Genomic DNA, 14,861 nt, shown 5'->3' with positions numbered 1-14,861 from the left:
AATCTAACACATCTGCATTGAACATTTGAATCTGATGTTTTAGTACTGTGCTCTGAAGGATTTGTAACAACTTCTGAAGAATGGCATACATTCAGTTTGGTATCTTTCTGGATTCGGAGGGTTCAGTCCTAACACATATTCCATTGTGTAGTTAGAAAACAAATTTTTATAAACTATTAAGGTCATACTTTCCTCAAGAATAACTGCCACTGCTTCAAGACCAAGTATTTTTGTTGGACAGATTTAATTACGAGGGAAAGAAAAATCAACACACATGGAAATGAGTGATTTTTCTTAACAGTTTCAAAAACTGCATTTGGTGGAAACTGTCCAGGAGTAAATCCTGAAAGAGAATGTAAACATGTGATTAGCATGTTTGAAACTCTCTCCACCCTTTTGAATGGGATGGTTTACTGTTACTTTATCAGTTCCATAGTTAATGTCTAAATAGTTTTTATTGAAAAGTATACTGAGAGTACTGGTTGACAGTACACTGCAGGCCCTTTCCAGCAGGGGGAGAAAATGCTGGTAGAGTCAGATATTGTTAGACCTGTCCTGCATATTTACAGAGCATGTAGTAAGTCCAAATTTGCTGTCCCTAATCATTAGAATTAAATACTAGGAAGCATTTTGTTGGCAGGTTTTTAGGCTGCAGTTCAGTGAACACCCAAACTTTTTTTGGAGCCAGACTATCAAAAGATTTCCTCTTAACTCTTCTTTTCCTAAACTTTCCTCTTCCTTGTGCTAGCATAGTACTTGTTGCTGCATAGTGAGCTGGATCAGGAAGGATCTGGTTGAACAGTACCTTTTTATGAACAGATATTTGAGTTTCCTGAGTCAGTTCGTCACGTAGCTGTAAAAATGCTTGTGGCACCCCAGGACAGAACTGTGTGGGGATGAGGCTGCTTCATTTAGCAGTGTATTGGCTTGCACTGGTGTGGAAATATAGCACTGGTATAAGCTTCAATTCGCAATTCATCCTTTGTATCTTCTCCTATTCCTCATCTACATTTTCCTAACCCCTTACCTTAAGGTAACCATTTCACTGTAACTCCCCCAAAATTCAGGGTACTGATTTTCCAGTAGCATAAAACAAAGACTGCCTCTTATGTCAGACAGTCCAGAAGTGTTTCACAATAGCAGTGCCTTGGACAAAAAATGGTAGGGATGAAAAAAGGGATGTATGTAACTGAGGGAAAAAAAGAATAAACAGGTGATAGAATTTATCAGATTAACTAGATTCTTCGAAGGAGACATACTCTGAGAGCATAAACATGTTAAAATCAGTACTGACAGACCAGTGCCACTAAAGCTGCTGAGGATGGTAAAAGTTACCCACTTCATAAAATGGAACTTGATTGTTCAGGGCAAGAGTTTGTGGGGCTAGAGTGCTCTTTGTAGGATAGAGGCAGAGCAGTTCAGGAGAGCAATATATGCCCTTGAGAATTTATTATATATATGCCTTTTATCTAGTTTTTAGTGAGCTTCTAATTATGTTTGCTTCTGTGGATACTTTATTTTCCCTTCTAAATTTTGTGTATTGGACTTGTTGAAACACCTGTCTCCTGTTTTCATTACTATATGTATAACTTAGGAGACTCCTATTTTTATATTTCTTTGATCTTGTTCTTTTTATAATCTAAGCAGTAATTTACAAGACAGTTTTATTCTTTTTAATAAATATTGTTGTAAAATAAAGAAGAAGATAGTTATGAGTACTCATTATGATTTGAACTAAGTAAAGTAAGCTTTAGCTTTTAAAACAAACTGAAAGAAGATTTAGCTAAATCCCATGTGTAGATCAGAGGCTATCGCAGTTTTTCAACTGAGATTTGGCCTGAGGAGAGTCAGCGAGGCACAGATTTATAGAAAGGCTATTCAGAGGCAGCAAATGTTGTTGCACACCAACAGTACCATGATTGTGAGAAGCGACAGAAAAGATGCCAGTGCTAGATATGCAGAGGGAGCAGGGATAGAAGTAAAGAGAAACTATGTTTGTAGGAGTGGTTGGCACAAATCCATACAGGGTTTTAGAAAATACTTCTTGCCAGAACTACAGAGAAGACTCTGTTCAAATCACCCACTTAGAAGATTTTTCAGGTATCAGGTCTCTTTCTCTGAAACATGGATCTTGCTATCTTCTAATTGTGGTCTTTTAATGCCGCTTCAGGAGGATGATCATCTTATTAAGGAAACAGCATCCAGCATTTCTGGTCATCAGCAGGGGGTGAAGAGGAAGGCTGATATGCCACTCGGGTCTCCATTGGAGCCAGGGCAAATACTAGAGAAGAATGAAGACAGTAAAGTCAAACTCAAAATCAGAGTAAGAAATGGAAATTCAACTTGCACAATGTGTAGAGTGTTCAGAATAACAGCAGTGGTGTCTGCTGGCTTCCCTTGAAGCTGTGTTCAAACAAAAGACATGCTGTGTATATGTGTACAGCAGTTGTTATGCTTACTTTGGCAAAATCATTTCCTATCAGATTCTTTATTGGCTGGCAAGAACTAAAGTTGACAGATAATGCTCTTGTTCGCACAGCTTCACAGTAAATTAGAAAGAAGGAAACACACTGACCCTTTTTAATTTTATTGAATTTTTATTCCTTTGCAGTGGTAGATATCACTTCCTTTCCCTCTCACCCCCAGTTTACCTCAAAAATGAAATATTTTAAATCCTGTTTAGTGATGTTTTTATGAGTTATTAGCATCTGCTTATTTTTTTTCCTGATATCTTAGTTCTCTAACTCTCAAGAGGAAGAGGAAATTGATATGGACACAGTTCATGACAGCCAAGCCTTCATTTACCATCATTTGAATATGCTGGAGAGACCATCCACACCAGGTACGAGTAACTTTATAGGCAAGATGTTTGTATTTTTTTTAACTACTTCAGTTGTGAGGTGTTTTCTGCTACTGCTTATTTCCATACATACAGTGTTGGTAAGTGTTAAATATTACTGGAATTCCAGGATTATAAAGGGTGCATAAGAACTTTTCTTTAGGTTTCAGTAGATGTGTAGGTAAGTGTATACATATATATTTTCACACATAGCTAAGTAAGACAAGTATAAATCATGCTTATAAAAGTGAAAAGCTAAGGAATGAATAAAAGAGCACAAAGCTGAAGTGGAACCCCATAAGCATTTAGGTAAAATCTGTTTCACCATAGGTGTCATTTAAAAAATAGTAATTTTGAAGATTAAAAAAATAGCAAGACTCTTAAGTAAAAAAAAACCTCTCAAATATTAATGATTTATAACTTAATATTAGCAGTTAAAAAACATACAAGCCTCAAAGGTATTTAGAAGGGCTTTCCAAAGCTGAAAAGATTCCATCTGTGAGTAAAATTGTTTCATTTCAAGCACTTCCTTTCTTTTACTACTTCTCTTAGTATCTATTTTCATACACTTGACAAAATTATTCTCAAAGCATAGTGTTTCTTAGAAACCTTAAGACAGGTTGAACATCATTGATGAACTTCCACCTTCTTTGCTTCTCTGTCATTAGCAAAGAAATTAATTGGTTAGTCTCATTTTCTCAAAATATTTTAACTGTTCAAAATTCAGTTCCAGAACATGCCAGTGGAGCTAAGCTGAGGTCATGTGACAATGTACAGAGCATTTTGAGGGATCTTCCATACAGATCCAGAACAAGATTTTAAGGTTGCAGTACTGTATTGTGTTAAAGTGAAGTTTTTGGCTTTAGAAGTAGAATTCAGAGTAATTACCCTCTTGCTTGTTTTTCTCTTTTTATCCAGTGACTGCATAATGTAACAGAGAAGTAGACCTTAGCAGCAGGATCTGGAATGTTGGTTCCATCTTGAGTTGCCCTAGGTGCTGAGCTATGCTGACAGGTGACCTCATCTGCTTTCTCTGTGACCAGGCAATTTACTGGCCCCATTTTAAGAGAAGGGCTGGTGGATGCTGCTGCCCTGAGAATCCTGCTGAGGCTGGTGCCTTGGTGCCAGTGGTGCAGAAGCTGGATGCTCATACTCCATTAGGGCCTTGGACATAACATTTTTTCTTCTTTGGCAGATGCTGTAGCCACTAAGGAAGTTTATTTCTTTCTTTTAATTTCCTTATTTTTATAAAATGTAACTGCTGTCACTTCTCAGCTAAGAAATTAAGTTCATATGGGGACATTAAAACACAGGGAGGTCTAGTTTCTGTATTCCAGATGGCCTTCAGTTAACGACATGTGCCTACAGCCAACTCCACCAGGACAGCTTTGCTGTTAGTTATCTAGAGTAGCAAAACCAACTTTTTGACTTACTTCAGCAGGGTAAAGGGGCAGGCTGCATGTAGGTTACTCTCATGAACCTAGGAGCCTGTATCTGCAAAGCTTTAGTTTAAACTTCTCAGAGCTGCTTTGAATTTTGTTCTCAATGTTACGGTCAACCATCACATTTTCTGTTATGGCAAACAATGATGCATCCAGGGCATGCAAGTGCAAAGCTGATCTGCTGACGATTAGTATTTATAACTCTTATATGATATTTTGCAACTATTTTTTTACTAGATTTACACACTCTATGGAATATAAAGTCATAAACAAAACTCTGCCAAATACTTCACAAATAGGACTTAGGGGACCCTCTGTACGCCAGCTCTGTGGTCAGGGACTATTGCGGATTAAGTTTGTGCTGGAGGTCAGAAAGGGTAAAGTCTGACCAAGAACGGAGAAATGGCCACTTGATTGGTCCTTTTATAGACCTACAGCAGACACAAGCTACTTCAAGTCTTGCTTGTGTCCTGAATGACCTTCTCACCTCTGTTATTGAGACATTCAGTGCACTGTAATACATTTTCTTTCCTAGGTAATAAATGAGACAAATGCCATGTTTTGTACCAGAATTCACTTTAAATAGTAAGCCTATGAAAAACGTTATTTTGAAGCACTTCGGATTATTTTATTCTTTTTTTTTTTTTAGTTTGTGCGGTTAGAAACAGTTCCACTTCACATATTCTTTGCTTCTAAAATTTCACCTGTTTCTTATTCATGGCATTTTTCTTAGAAGTAGAGATGTATGAATTACAGACTGAGTAAATAAAGATAGTTCAATCTTTAGGAAATGGTACACTGCTGAGAAGAAACAGATGGGGAGAAATAAAAGCATGCATAAATGAAATTGTTCACACATAGGAGTGTTCTGTTTTACAAAGTAATCACAGGGCCTGTGAGGTTTTACAACAATGATGGAGGATGGGTGCATTTCAGGGAGTGATTGTTGTGAAATAGATTGACAGCGGGTTCTGAAATGGTCTCAGTATCTTGTTAGTAAATCTGCCTCAGTTCTGACTCCTGCTTGGAAGGAGTGAGCTCTTAGTCCACCCGCAGTTTTCCTCCCCCAGCTGTGGGCTATGTCCCCACATGTCACATGAAGTGTTAGGTCATCAGCCAAACACAGCATGCGAAAAGCAGCTGCCAGGAGGAAGTTCATGTTGGGTCCTGTCTCTCTGTGGTTTTTTGCTGGATTGTGGGGTTGGGGTTTTTTTTCACATTTCCCAGACCACTGCAAATGATGATTTGGATTTGGTCAAGTTGATGTAACCCCCCTAACTCCAGGAAAATATGATTTTCCTTTAAAAGTTTGGGGGGGGGAGGGGCCAGGGGGGGATGGATTTTTTTTTATGGTTCTACCCATGGATGTGAAAGGTTAAGGCTGAGACAATAAAAAAGGTAGTCTAATACAGCTTTTGCTGGATTACAGGTTTCAGTGTTACAATTACAGCACCTGTCCGAGTTCATACAGAAAATGAATGGTTTAAATCCTACTGAAGCATCCTGACTATGATAGTAGAACTGTGGACTCTGGTAGTTGTGAGGGAATCTAATAATTTTATCAAGAAATTATTAAAACAAAACAGTAGTTGTGAACTGTCTGAAGAATGCTGTTGTGGTGATTATTCATCTGCCCTTAGGGCTAGGAACTTGGTAGCCTCCTTTGGACCTCCAAGGCTGTGCAAGGCTACATTTCTAATGTGAGAACAGATTTTATTTGCTATTAATCATCAAGAATATTAGGAATGCTCCCTTCACTTAAATCTTAAGATAAAAGAATTTCAAGATCAGATTTTGTGTAAGCAACACATCTGAACTCTCAGGCTGTAAGGTGACTTGTCTTGCTTTGTTGACTTCAGTGAAATCAGATAAAGGTACACTTCTCTAATATTTCACTCATCTGAAAGTACAATACGTCAGAAGTAACCTTTAAAAGATTCTGCTGTATCTGTCAGTGGTTATTGATTGGCCTGGTCTTTTCTGCTTTCAAAATAAATGCCTGGCTGTAGGCTGCATGATCTGCCAGTGAAGTTACATGTTGTTATGGGTCATCACTGATAAACACTTAATTGAACTTTTTCCAGCTAGTTTTGATGGTTTGAAAGTTGATAAAAAGCAGTATCCAATTCTCTGTTTCTGCAAAGGAAAGAAAAAAAGTTCAGTGATGTTCACTTTGTGCACTGGCAGTCTTTTTTCTGATCACATTCAGAGGCAGTGGGCTTTGAGGACACATCCTGAGCATTCAGATTCAGATCAAACAGATTCCTTGGCCATTCTGTTAATCCTTTTGCAGTTTTCTAGGATAATCAAATTGGAAATTGCCTCTGCTGACTTTGTAGGTTGTTCTGTTTGCTGTGTAGATGTACATGAAACTTTGGAGGTCTAGACCACAGTCATAGTGTTGATTATGGTCTTGTTTATCACAGTTAGTGCACTTTCAGGAAATTACGGCTTATCTGGATTGACTTTTTTCTGGAACAGTTTGGACATACTGCACATGCTGCAGTAAAGTGTAGAAGTAAACTAGTGTAGTTCCTATATTTAAGCAGTACATTTACAACAGCAGATCCAAACCTGAGGTGCAAATCACTGCACTTGGAGTTTGGACGCAGGAATAAATAGGAATTCAGTCCAAACTGCGTGAGAAGGTCTGCAGCTCTGCAGTTACCCAAGTTAGCTGTAAATGCACCAGTACCTCCAAGTCCAGCCATTAGTGGCTCTCTGCCAAAAAGTGCTGTGGAAACATCATGAATATATAAATGAACGCTTCTTGGATATGAGGACACCACTGACAATGATAGCTTTTTGCTTTACTTTCTAAGGAGGTAAAAGTTGTTAGAGCTGTTCTGCTAGAATGCCTTTTAATAACGTATAATATTAATACAGTATCTGTTACACTTTATTACCCAAGATATAACTGTTTCCAGACTGGTATCTCATAGGCTTTGAGGTTTGTAGATAAATTTGCCTCACTGAAATAGTATGTGGTTAATTGTACACTTCACAAGGAATGGTGTTTTCCAGTGCTTTACCCTGAAGTAAAGAAAGCAGATTTAATAGAAACACAAGCCCTGCAGATAGTGACAACAGAAATGAGAATTGCATCAGTGTGTGGCTGCAGTGTGTCAACTCCATGATTTACTAAAAACAACATATAGCTGTGACTGTCTCTGAGAAAACAACTAAACACTGTCAAATATAGAGGATGAATAAGGCTAGCAAGTTTTCAAGTGAACTACCTGAAACTGATAGAGGCACAAAGTATTCTGAATTGGCTTCCTGATATAAATGTTCTTTCTTTCAAAAATAGGAATTTCACTAGAATGTTTTAGAATATTAAAATAAGTGCAGTAAAAATAACACCATAGTCAAGCTATTCTTTTAAGTATAAGGCAATATAGTTGTTAAATCAAAGTCAAATGAGGAAATTAATAAACTTTTTACCAGTTAAAGGTATACTTTAGTTAAAACACCAGCTTGTCTATACAATACTTTAGTTATACCTTTGGTATATGTATCTGGAATTGTCTATCTGATTTTAAATCCTACTGAAAAATTTAAGTCAAATGAGTCTGTAAATTGGAACTAGTTAAAATGTTTACGTTGGAGCCAAATTAACTGATTTACTTAGCACATCTTCAGAAACCTTTGGGCTGGTTTTATTTCTTTTGACAAGACCTTTGCTTCTCACCCTCAAACTTTTTTGTCCCATGGACCTTAAAAGAGCACTCTCCTAGAGAGAAAATTGATAATCTTTTTCAGAGACATATAATTTGAAAATTCTGCTTCTTTAGACTAATTACAGGACTTTGCATTCTGGATACTTGAAATCATTTATGCTTGGTAACTTTTTCTATGTACTTTGTTGGTGGTTCAACAGATGCACAAACAGAGCATTAAATTAAAAAATGGTGTGTCTTGGATATTTCCAGGGTAACACTAAAAAGAAAAGAAGAAATAAGGAAGAACAGGAAAAATTTTGAAACCGTTTTTATGGTATTTTCCATTTTTTGAGTGTTTTCTCTTTATAGAAAATGCTAGCCAGAGATGCAGTTTAACTGCTAGGCAAAGAGAGTGCATTCTCTTCCTCACTGGTAAGCTTTCTTTGAGTTCTGGGAGAGACACGTTAAGTGCTTGCGTGCTTATGTTGATGTCTCCCTCTTCCCAGAGCTTGTCCATGTCAGGTGCTGGAGCATCAGCCTGTCCTCAGGACCCATGGCTTCAGCCTTTGCTATGATTTGTGAACTTGGTTTTTCCCTCTCTGATATTTGAATAAATCAGGGTGCAAATGGGATGATTTCAAACAAGTGTCAATTTGTAAAAATCCTGTATAAGCTAGCTGTTTTACATTGATTAGCCATGCAAAGAAACAGAGACTGTAAGTTTGTGGCATCCCACTCTGTTCACACAGAAAAAATCAGAAACATAGGAGGGACCATATGAAAGATCTCATGAAAGCCTGTTGACATGTTAAAGTCTCAAGTAACAGGTTTTCAAACTGTAGAAGTTCAATAACAAAATCAGAGAAAAACACTCTACCCAACAACATAGTTGAATGTTAATGCACCAATGAGTCTTACAAAGGAAAAAAATTCAGTGAGCAGGGTGTTATCATTATCTGACAGCAATTTCTGTTACTTTAAAGCTTATCAGGACCTAAATCCCTTTCATTTTAAAACTAAGCTACCAGATCTGTGTTTTCATATTTTATTCTCTCTCACAACATCTACAGCATTTGTATTTGTCCTTGGGGCAAATGGTACACAAAGATTCTGATCTTTCTCCTATGGGATCATAATCCTGTCTAATTTTAAACACCTACCCAGCTGGCTGGAACACCACAAGCCAATAATTACATTGGAATCTCCACATCCTAAAAAGGAGGAGATCCATGTGGATAGACACATGTATGTGAATTTTCTTCCAAGGAATGCTACTAACCACTTCAGAAGCGAGCTCCTGGGCTCGCCCTCCACTTATTGTGTGTTTTTGTGTTTTGAGAAATGCGGGTTTCAGTCCTGCTCTCTGTGCCAGGAAGAAGTGGGTTCCCTGCAGGAAGAGGGAGTGCTCTGTGTCTCTTTGCATCAGTCCTGCTACCCCCATTGATAAAAGGATGATTATACTGCCCTGTGAGGCAATTTCTCTTTAGTCTTGCTTTCCTTAACTACACTTGGCATGTTCCTAGCATAGGCTGTAAGTAGATACTAATTAAAAGAAAGGAAAAAAAAAAAGGTTCTGTAGGTTCAACACTGAATTTTATGTGTGGAAATCTGTAACATTTTTGGTAGAGCATTTATAGGTGTTCAATCTTTTGGAGCCATCATCCAGGATCAATGTATTTGATTCTTGATTTCAAAGCACTCTTTAACAGTAGGAGGAAATTTTCTGGATTGCTGTTATTTTTGCATTTAAAAACTCAGCAGACTAGAGTCACTATTGACCTCTATGAAGAAATTGTGTGTGTACTCCTGTTGCTGGCTCAGTAGAAGCAGATTTTTGTAATGACATTCTTTCGTTTCTTACTGACATCTTTTCCATATTACCAATGTTGACTGTTTCCCTAAGTGTCAGTAGCCCTTGAGTTGCAGTTGGACCCCATTTCTCACCTTCCTGAAGATCTTCCTGCCTCTCTAGGTGGTGACCACCACCCCTTCAGTCCTGTTGGTTTAAACTACTGTTGTATTTGCTCCCTAACTTATTGCAGTCAATGGTATTTAACTGCTTTAACAAACAGATTTTTTTAATAATACACCTGAAATAAGTAATGAGGTGATAATACAGACTGTTGCCTTAGCAGAGCTGGTAGTTCAGTAAACTGCAGGAAATTAGCACAAGTGGCAGGTCGTGTAACAGAGTCAGGAGAGTCTGGTTGCATCCTTCATCTTCACTTGACACTGCTGCTGCATCATCCCTGCAGACTTAAGCCAGTGTTTTTATACCAGTTCTGATTAAAATTTTTAAAGTTAGTGTCTAGACTTACAGGTTTAGTTTCCATATAAAAATAACTCCACAATTTGGAATTAATGGAGCTGAGAAGTTTTAAGAGTTTATGTCACATTGTGTGGGTTTTTTCTTCTATTTGAAGTTGACTTCAGTTTGCCATGTGTATTTTATGTATCATGTGCCTGCAGCTTGAGAACACATGACAATGTTTTCTGTACTTTAGGTAATCTTTTGTACATTTCTTTATACAACCAACCAGTGGTCTTCAGCCTTTTTGCCAAGACCTTTATTTCTGTGTTACTGGGAGCCCTGTTTGTGTCACTGCCACAGTTCACCTTTAACTATTGCAGACTATTTTAACAGTGTCAAATACTGCCTGCTTTGGTTTTCTGAGATACAGCATCCACCCTTTCCTTTTCTAATCGCCTGAGTTGGATATACTCCTTTTTTCACCATTGTGTCTTCTGTTTAGTGACTGGTTTTGTGTCCTTGCAGCTGCTAAATAAAGTTGTCTAAGCACTGAATGCTTTAGAGGAAGGAGCTCAGGTTATGGGGATAGGTTTAGATACAGGAGGAATTCCTTTAAAAATGAAGTTGGAAATCATTACATTGTGAAGCAGTCTTGTACCTTTGTACATCAAATGCAGTATACTTGCACACTGTCTGCACTGTTGAGAATGGCTCCAGACAACAAAGTGGTAGTAGGTATGCACTGAATTTGGAATTGGTGTGCATCTCCTCTACCTGCCATAAGATACATAAAAAAGTAAAGTTGTGAATTCTGACAATAAATTTTTGCATTGATAACATGAGCTTACTGCTGCTTAGTTCTGATTAAATAAAAATTAAAGCTTTTAAAATACTTCTATATTAGCAATTTCAAGTTCATAGGAATCTATTGTACTCTAGACTAGCCTCCTTCATAACCTCAGCAGAGTTTTATATTGCACCATACTCCTGTCTTGTGGTTAAAACCAAACATATTTCTAGAAAGACATCATTTTGCTGTATAAGACTTCAAGCAGTAGAAATTCCACCATGTCCCCATAGTAAGTTACTGATTATCCTCACTATAAAAATGTTTTGTGTTTCTATTCTGACTTACAAACACTTTGTATAGGTGTAGATTTTGTTTTTTCCAGACTTACTTAAAAACAAACAAAACTTACTTAAAAACAAACAAAACAGCTGTACCATCTAGAAATTTCCTGTATATATTCATAACTGAATCAGTCCTTAATCTTTTGGGTAAGGCTAGAAAGATTGCATGGAAATTGTTCTCAATACTTGCTTGTCATAGTACAGGGAGCTGTCTCTTTAGACTTCCAGGAATCATTCCCACAGACAAATCATTCTTGCCTTTTGAGTTACACAACCAACCAGCCAAACAAAAAGATGTACTAGAAAATAAATGTGTTTTCAAATATACAGGAGAAGGTAATTGCAAAGAACATAACACAATTTCTTGTTATTTGTTAATGGGGATATTTTCACCAAAAACTGGATGGGAAAAAAAACCATTTTTAAAGTAGCTATGAAGAAAATCCAAATCCATTTTAAGTAAAACTTAGAGGATTAGTTGCCTTAAAAATCTGTTGATGCTTTTCTGCATTTATCTAGTTGTTAAAGCATTCTTGCAATGTGATTTGATTCAGTTTCAGCCTAAAGGAATCTGAGTGTTCCTACCTTCCGAGCATTTGCACTCTTTAACAAAGGTATCCTTAGAATAATGCCCTTTAATCTCTACTATTGAAGCTATTGCAGTCTGTCTGAAATAATGAAATATTAACTGAGCCAAAGAGAGAATGAGAATTGAGATGTCATGGATCGTATTTCCTTCCTCAGGTTTAGATAGGAGGCTTGCTCAATATATAACTGTTCTAGTGTACTTGTGAAATATGTACTGATAAAGATGGTATAATTGTCTTTACTGGGATTTGGTTTTGTTTAAGAAAAAAGCTTTGTATAACTTTCAAATAGGCTAAATTGGTTGTAAGAGGCAATTTTTAGAAAAATCAGTTTAATTTTCCACTGTCAGAAGGTTTGTATGTTCTTGTGGGGAGCTTTACTTCCTGACTAAAAAGAGTTCACATCCCAAAAATGCACTTTTTTATGCCACTCTTGCACTTTTTATCAGAATTTTCACAAGCAATTATATTTGCATTATTCAGAGTTATAGGGGCTTTCCTACTCTATTCGAAAATGAATTTCAGGAAGCTAGTATGACTTGCAGTTTCCTAGGGCTCTTTAAAGTTCCAGATTGCCTGGAATACTTTTATGCTGTTGAGGAAGGAAAGATCATCTCTAAAAATTGTCAGTAGTGTGGGAACTTTAATGGCATGTTCAGAACCTTCTCTGAAGCTAAATGGTACAAGCATCATAACAGATTCCATGTTTGTATGTTTAAATGATAATGTAGGTTTTATCTAATATTTCAGAATTCCTTGTGTTTGGAAACAATGCAAGTTAAACATTTGCTAATCCCACTGTATCCATTCTTTTAGGTAAGGAACAATCTTCGGGAGAGATAAACATGCACCCTGTCTCAGCAGCTCCACTCTCTGTGTTTAGTAAAGAATCAAACTCCTCAAAACACAGCGATCACCACCACCATCACCACCATGAGCACAAGAAAAAGAAGAAGAAACACAAGCATAAGCATAAACATAAACATAAACATGATACTAAAGAAAAGGAAAAGGATCCCTTTGTTTTCTCTAACAGTCCAGCCAGTGCACGATCAATTCGTTCCCCATCACTTTCAGACTGATACCAGTGGCTTCTCTGGAGTTCAACTTGCAATATTCTTGGAGTGCTTAGAAGGATGTACATAACTATAGCTTCTATCTTTTTTTATGGAACTAGGAATATGCGAATTGCCTTAGCAATTCAGAAGCTCTGCCACCTTTGAAGCCTTCTTTTTGCATATGTGGTTGTTGAAATCTGATTCAAAAAATATGGTTTATGATTCTGACTCATTTTGTATTTCACTGTTCTCCACACCTCCCACTCTTTTTTCCATTTTAAACAAAGAAAACAGCCCTTTATGTAAGGGCCCCATGTCCACTGGCAACCCCCTGCACATCACGCTTACCATGTGTATTGCCAGAATCAATTATGGTTTAATCCTTTGAAGAATGTTAGAGGCAGAGTATGTTTTAAGCAGAAGCCAATTGCCAGGCCTTTGGTGACAGGCTGTTTCCAGAGCAGTATTGTGTAACTAAGTGTAGATCTCCTCAGAAGACAGGGATTTTCTTTAGTCTTCAGATGGCCTGTTTCTTGCTTTAACCATTGCAACGTTATGTCAGACTTAAAAGAACAGTATGTAGAACATTTGCATTTTTCAGATACTAAAACTCTTGAAAAATTCCAGGCTGCTTTTAAGCTGGCGGTATTTATTATGGACATGAGCCTTTGAATATGATTAAATTCTGCAATTGTTTTGGGAATTTTAGCAAAATCCGTAATGCATGTTTTGTCCTGTAATCAGGCTTTTAAAAATCCAATAAAGTTTGCGAATTATTTTGACAGAGGCAGAATTTTTTCTTCAAGCTTAACATTGGAATATGCTTTTGAAAGATGTTTGCTAAAATTAAAAAAATCTGAAAAACTTAAAAATTAAAATATTGAAAAATATCTGTTTCTTCCTCCTGAGGGGTGGTTTGTTTGGAAGCAAGATGAGCTCATGAATCCACAGAAGAAATATGTTAGTAGATGAAACTAGGTCTGGGACTTGAAACTATGGATACATTTAAATTTCTTTAGCTGTGTTTTATGCAGTGTACTATTTACACCTAGGAAGTGTTTTATTTAAAAGCTTAATTTTTAAAAAGTTTTAATAATAGAGATAAATAATCTCTGCCAATTTTTATTTGTTTTCTTTGTACGTGTGTAGAAGCAGGGTTTTATTTCCATGCACTGGTTAGCTTCTGTTGCCCAGAGTTCACATGGTGTTCTATAAGATGGTTGTATTTGGGTTAATATTTTTTTTTTAATTTTCACAAATTTTTATGAGAGACTGATTCTCCTTCTTAGAGCAAAGAGAGAAGTTCAAGAGGGACCCAAGAAAACTTTTTTTTAAGCCATATTCTGTTTCATGAAAGTTAATAAATACTTTTATATTCTATACCTGCTGGTGAATCCTGTAATTCTTGGAATAAAAAGTTATCTGTAGACTAGAAGATGATAGGCTCAGGTATTTGTAATATGCATATACTTGTTATTCAAACACCATATCCTTTCGATACTGCATGGATAGTTGTGCTGATTGTTGCACTTGGAACACATGTTTGGGCTGGATTCAGACACAATGGTCCTGGGCAACACCGCAGCCTCTCCTGATCTGCAACTTTGCCTTGTCAGGGGAAGCCCACCTGGGTGTCCTTTTAGCAATAACTGCAAGCTCTTGGAGCTTAGTTGAGCTAAAGGTGCAAGAGAAACACCTAAACGTGGGATGAAAGAGGTACTGAGCGTGTTTTGGGTACTAACCATATGTGCAGCTCAGCACTGCTTGGGAGACAGCAAGTAATAGCTCAATGGAAATACTTTGAGGTGTTTTTCCCTTGGCTAAGGAGTGATGTAACAGTGCCAGGGGTGTTTGTGGGAGACCTGGGCTAATAAGCAATGAAAGCTGGCAT

General features: G+C 37.2%; 1 protein-coding gene across 2 annotated transcripts in view; it reads left to right on the top strand.

Annotated features, from left to right (window-relative positions):
- TAF2 (TATA-box binding protein associated factor 2) overlaps nucleotides 1–14,352 on the top strand; it is a 61,156-nt gene extending 46,804 nt beyond the window's left edge. Inside the window, exons 24-26 of one of the 2 annotated variants that reach the window (XM_048286410.1) lie at nucleotides 2,171–2,323; nucleotides 2,737–2,842; nucleotides 12,729–14,352. In XM_048286410.1, coding sequence (XP_048142367.1) covers nucleotides 2,171–2,323; nucleotides 2,737–2,842; nucleotides 12,729–12,994 — 525 coding nt within the window. In that variant the 3' untranslated portion in view covers nucleotides 12,995–14,352. The remainder of the gene's footprint in view (nucleotides 1–2,170; nucleotides 2,324–2,736; nucleotides 2,843–12,728) is intronic. The other variant, XM_048286412.1, reaches the window with a different exon arrangement.
- The last annotated feature ends 509 nt before the right edge of the window (nucleotides 14,353–14,861 follow it).

The sequence above is a fragment of the Corvus hawaiiensis genome, chromosome 26 (genome assembly GCF_020740725.1).
Source record: "Corvus hawaiiensis isolate bCorHaw1 chromosome 26, bCorHaw1.pri.cur, whole genome shotgun sequence".
Lineage (NCBI taxonomy): Eukaryota > Metazoa > Chordata > Aves > Passeriformes > Corvidae > Corvus > Corvus hawaiiensis.
Note: the sequence above shows the minus strand (reverse complement) of the source record. Positions and strands in the feature narration are given on the sequence as shown.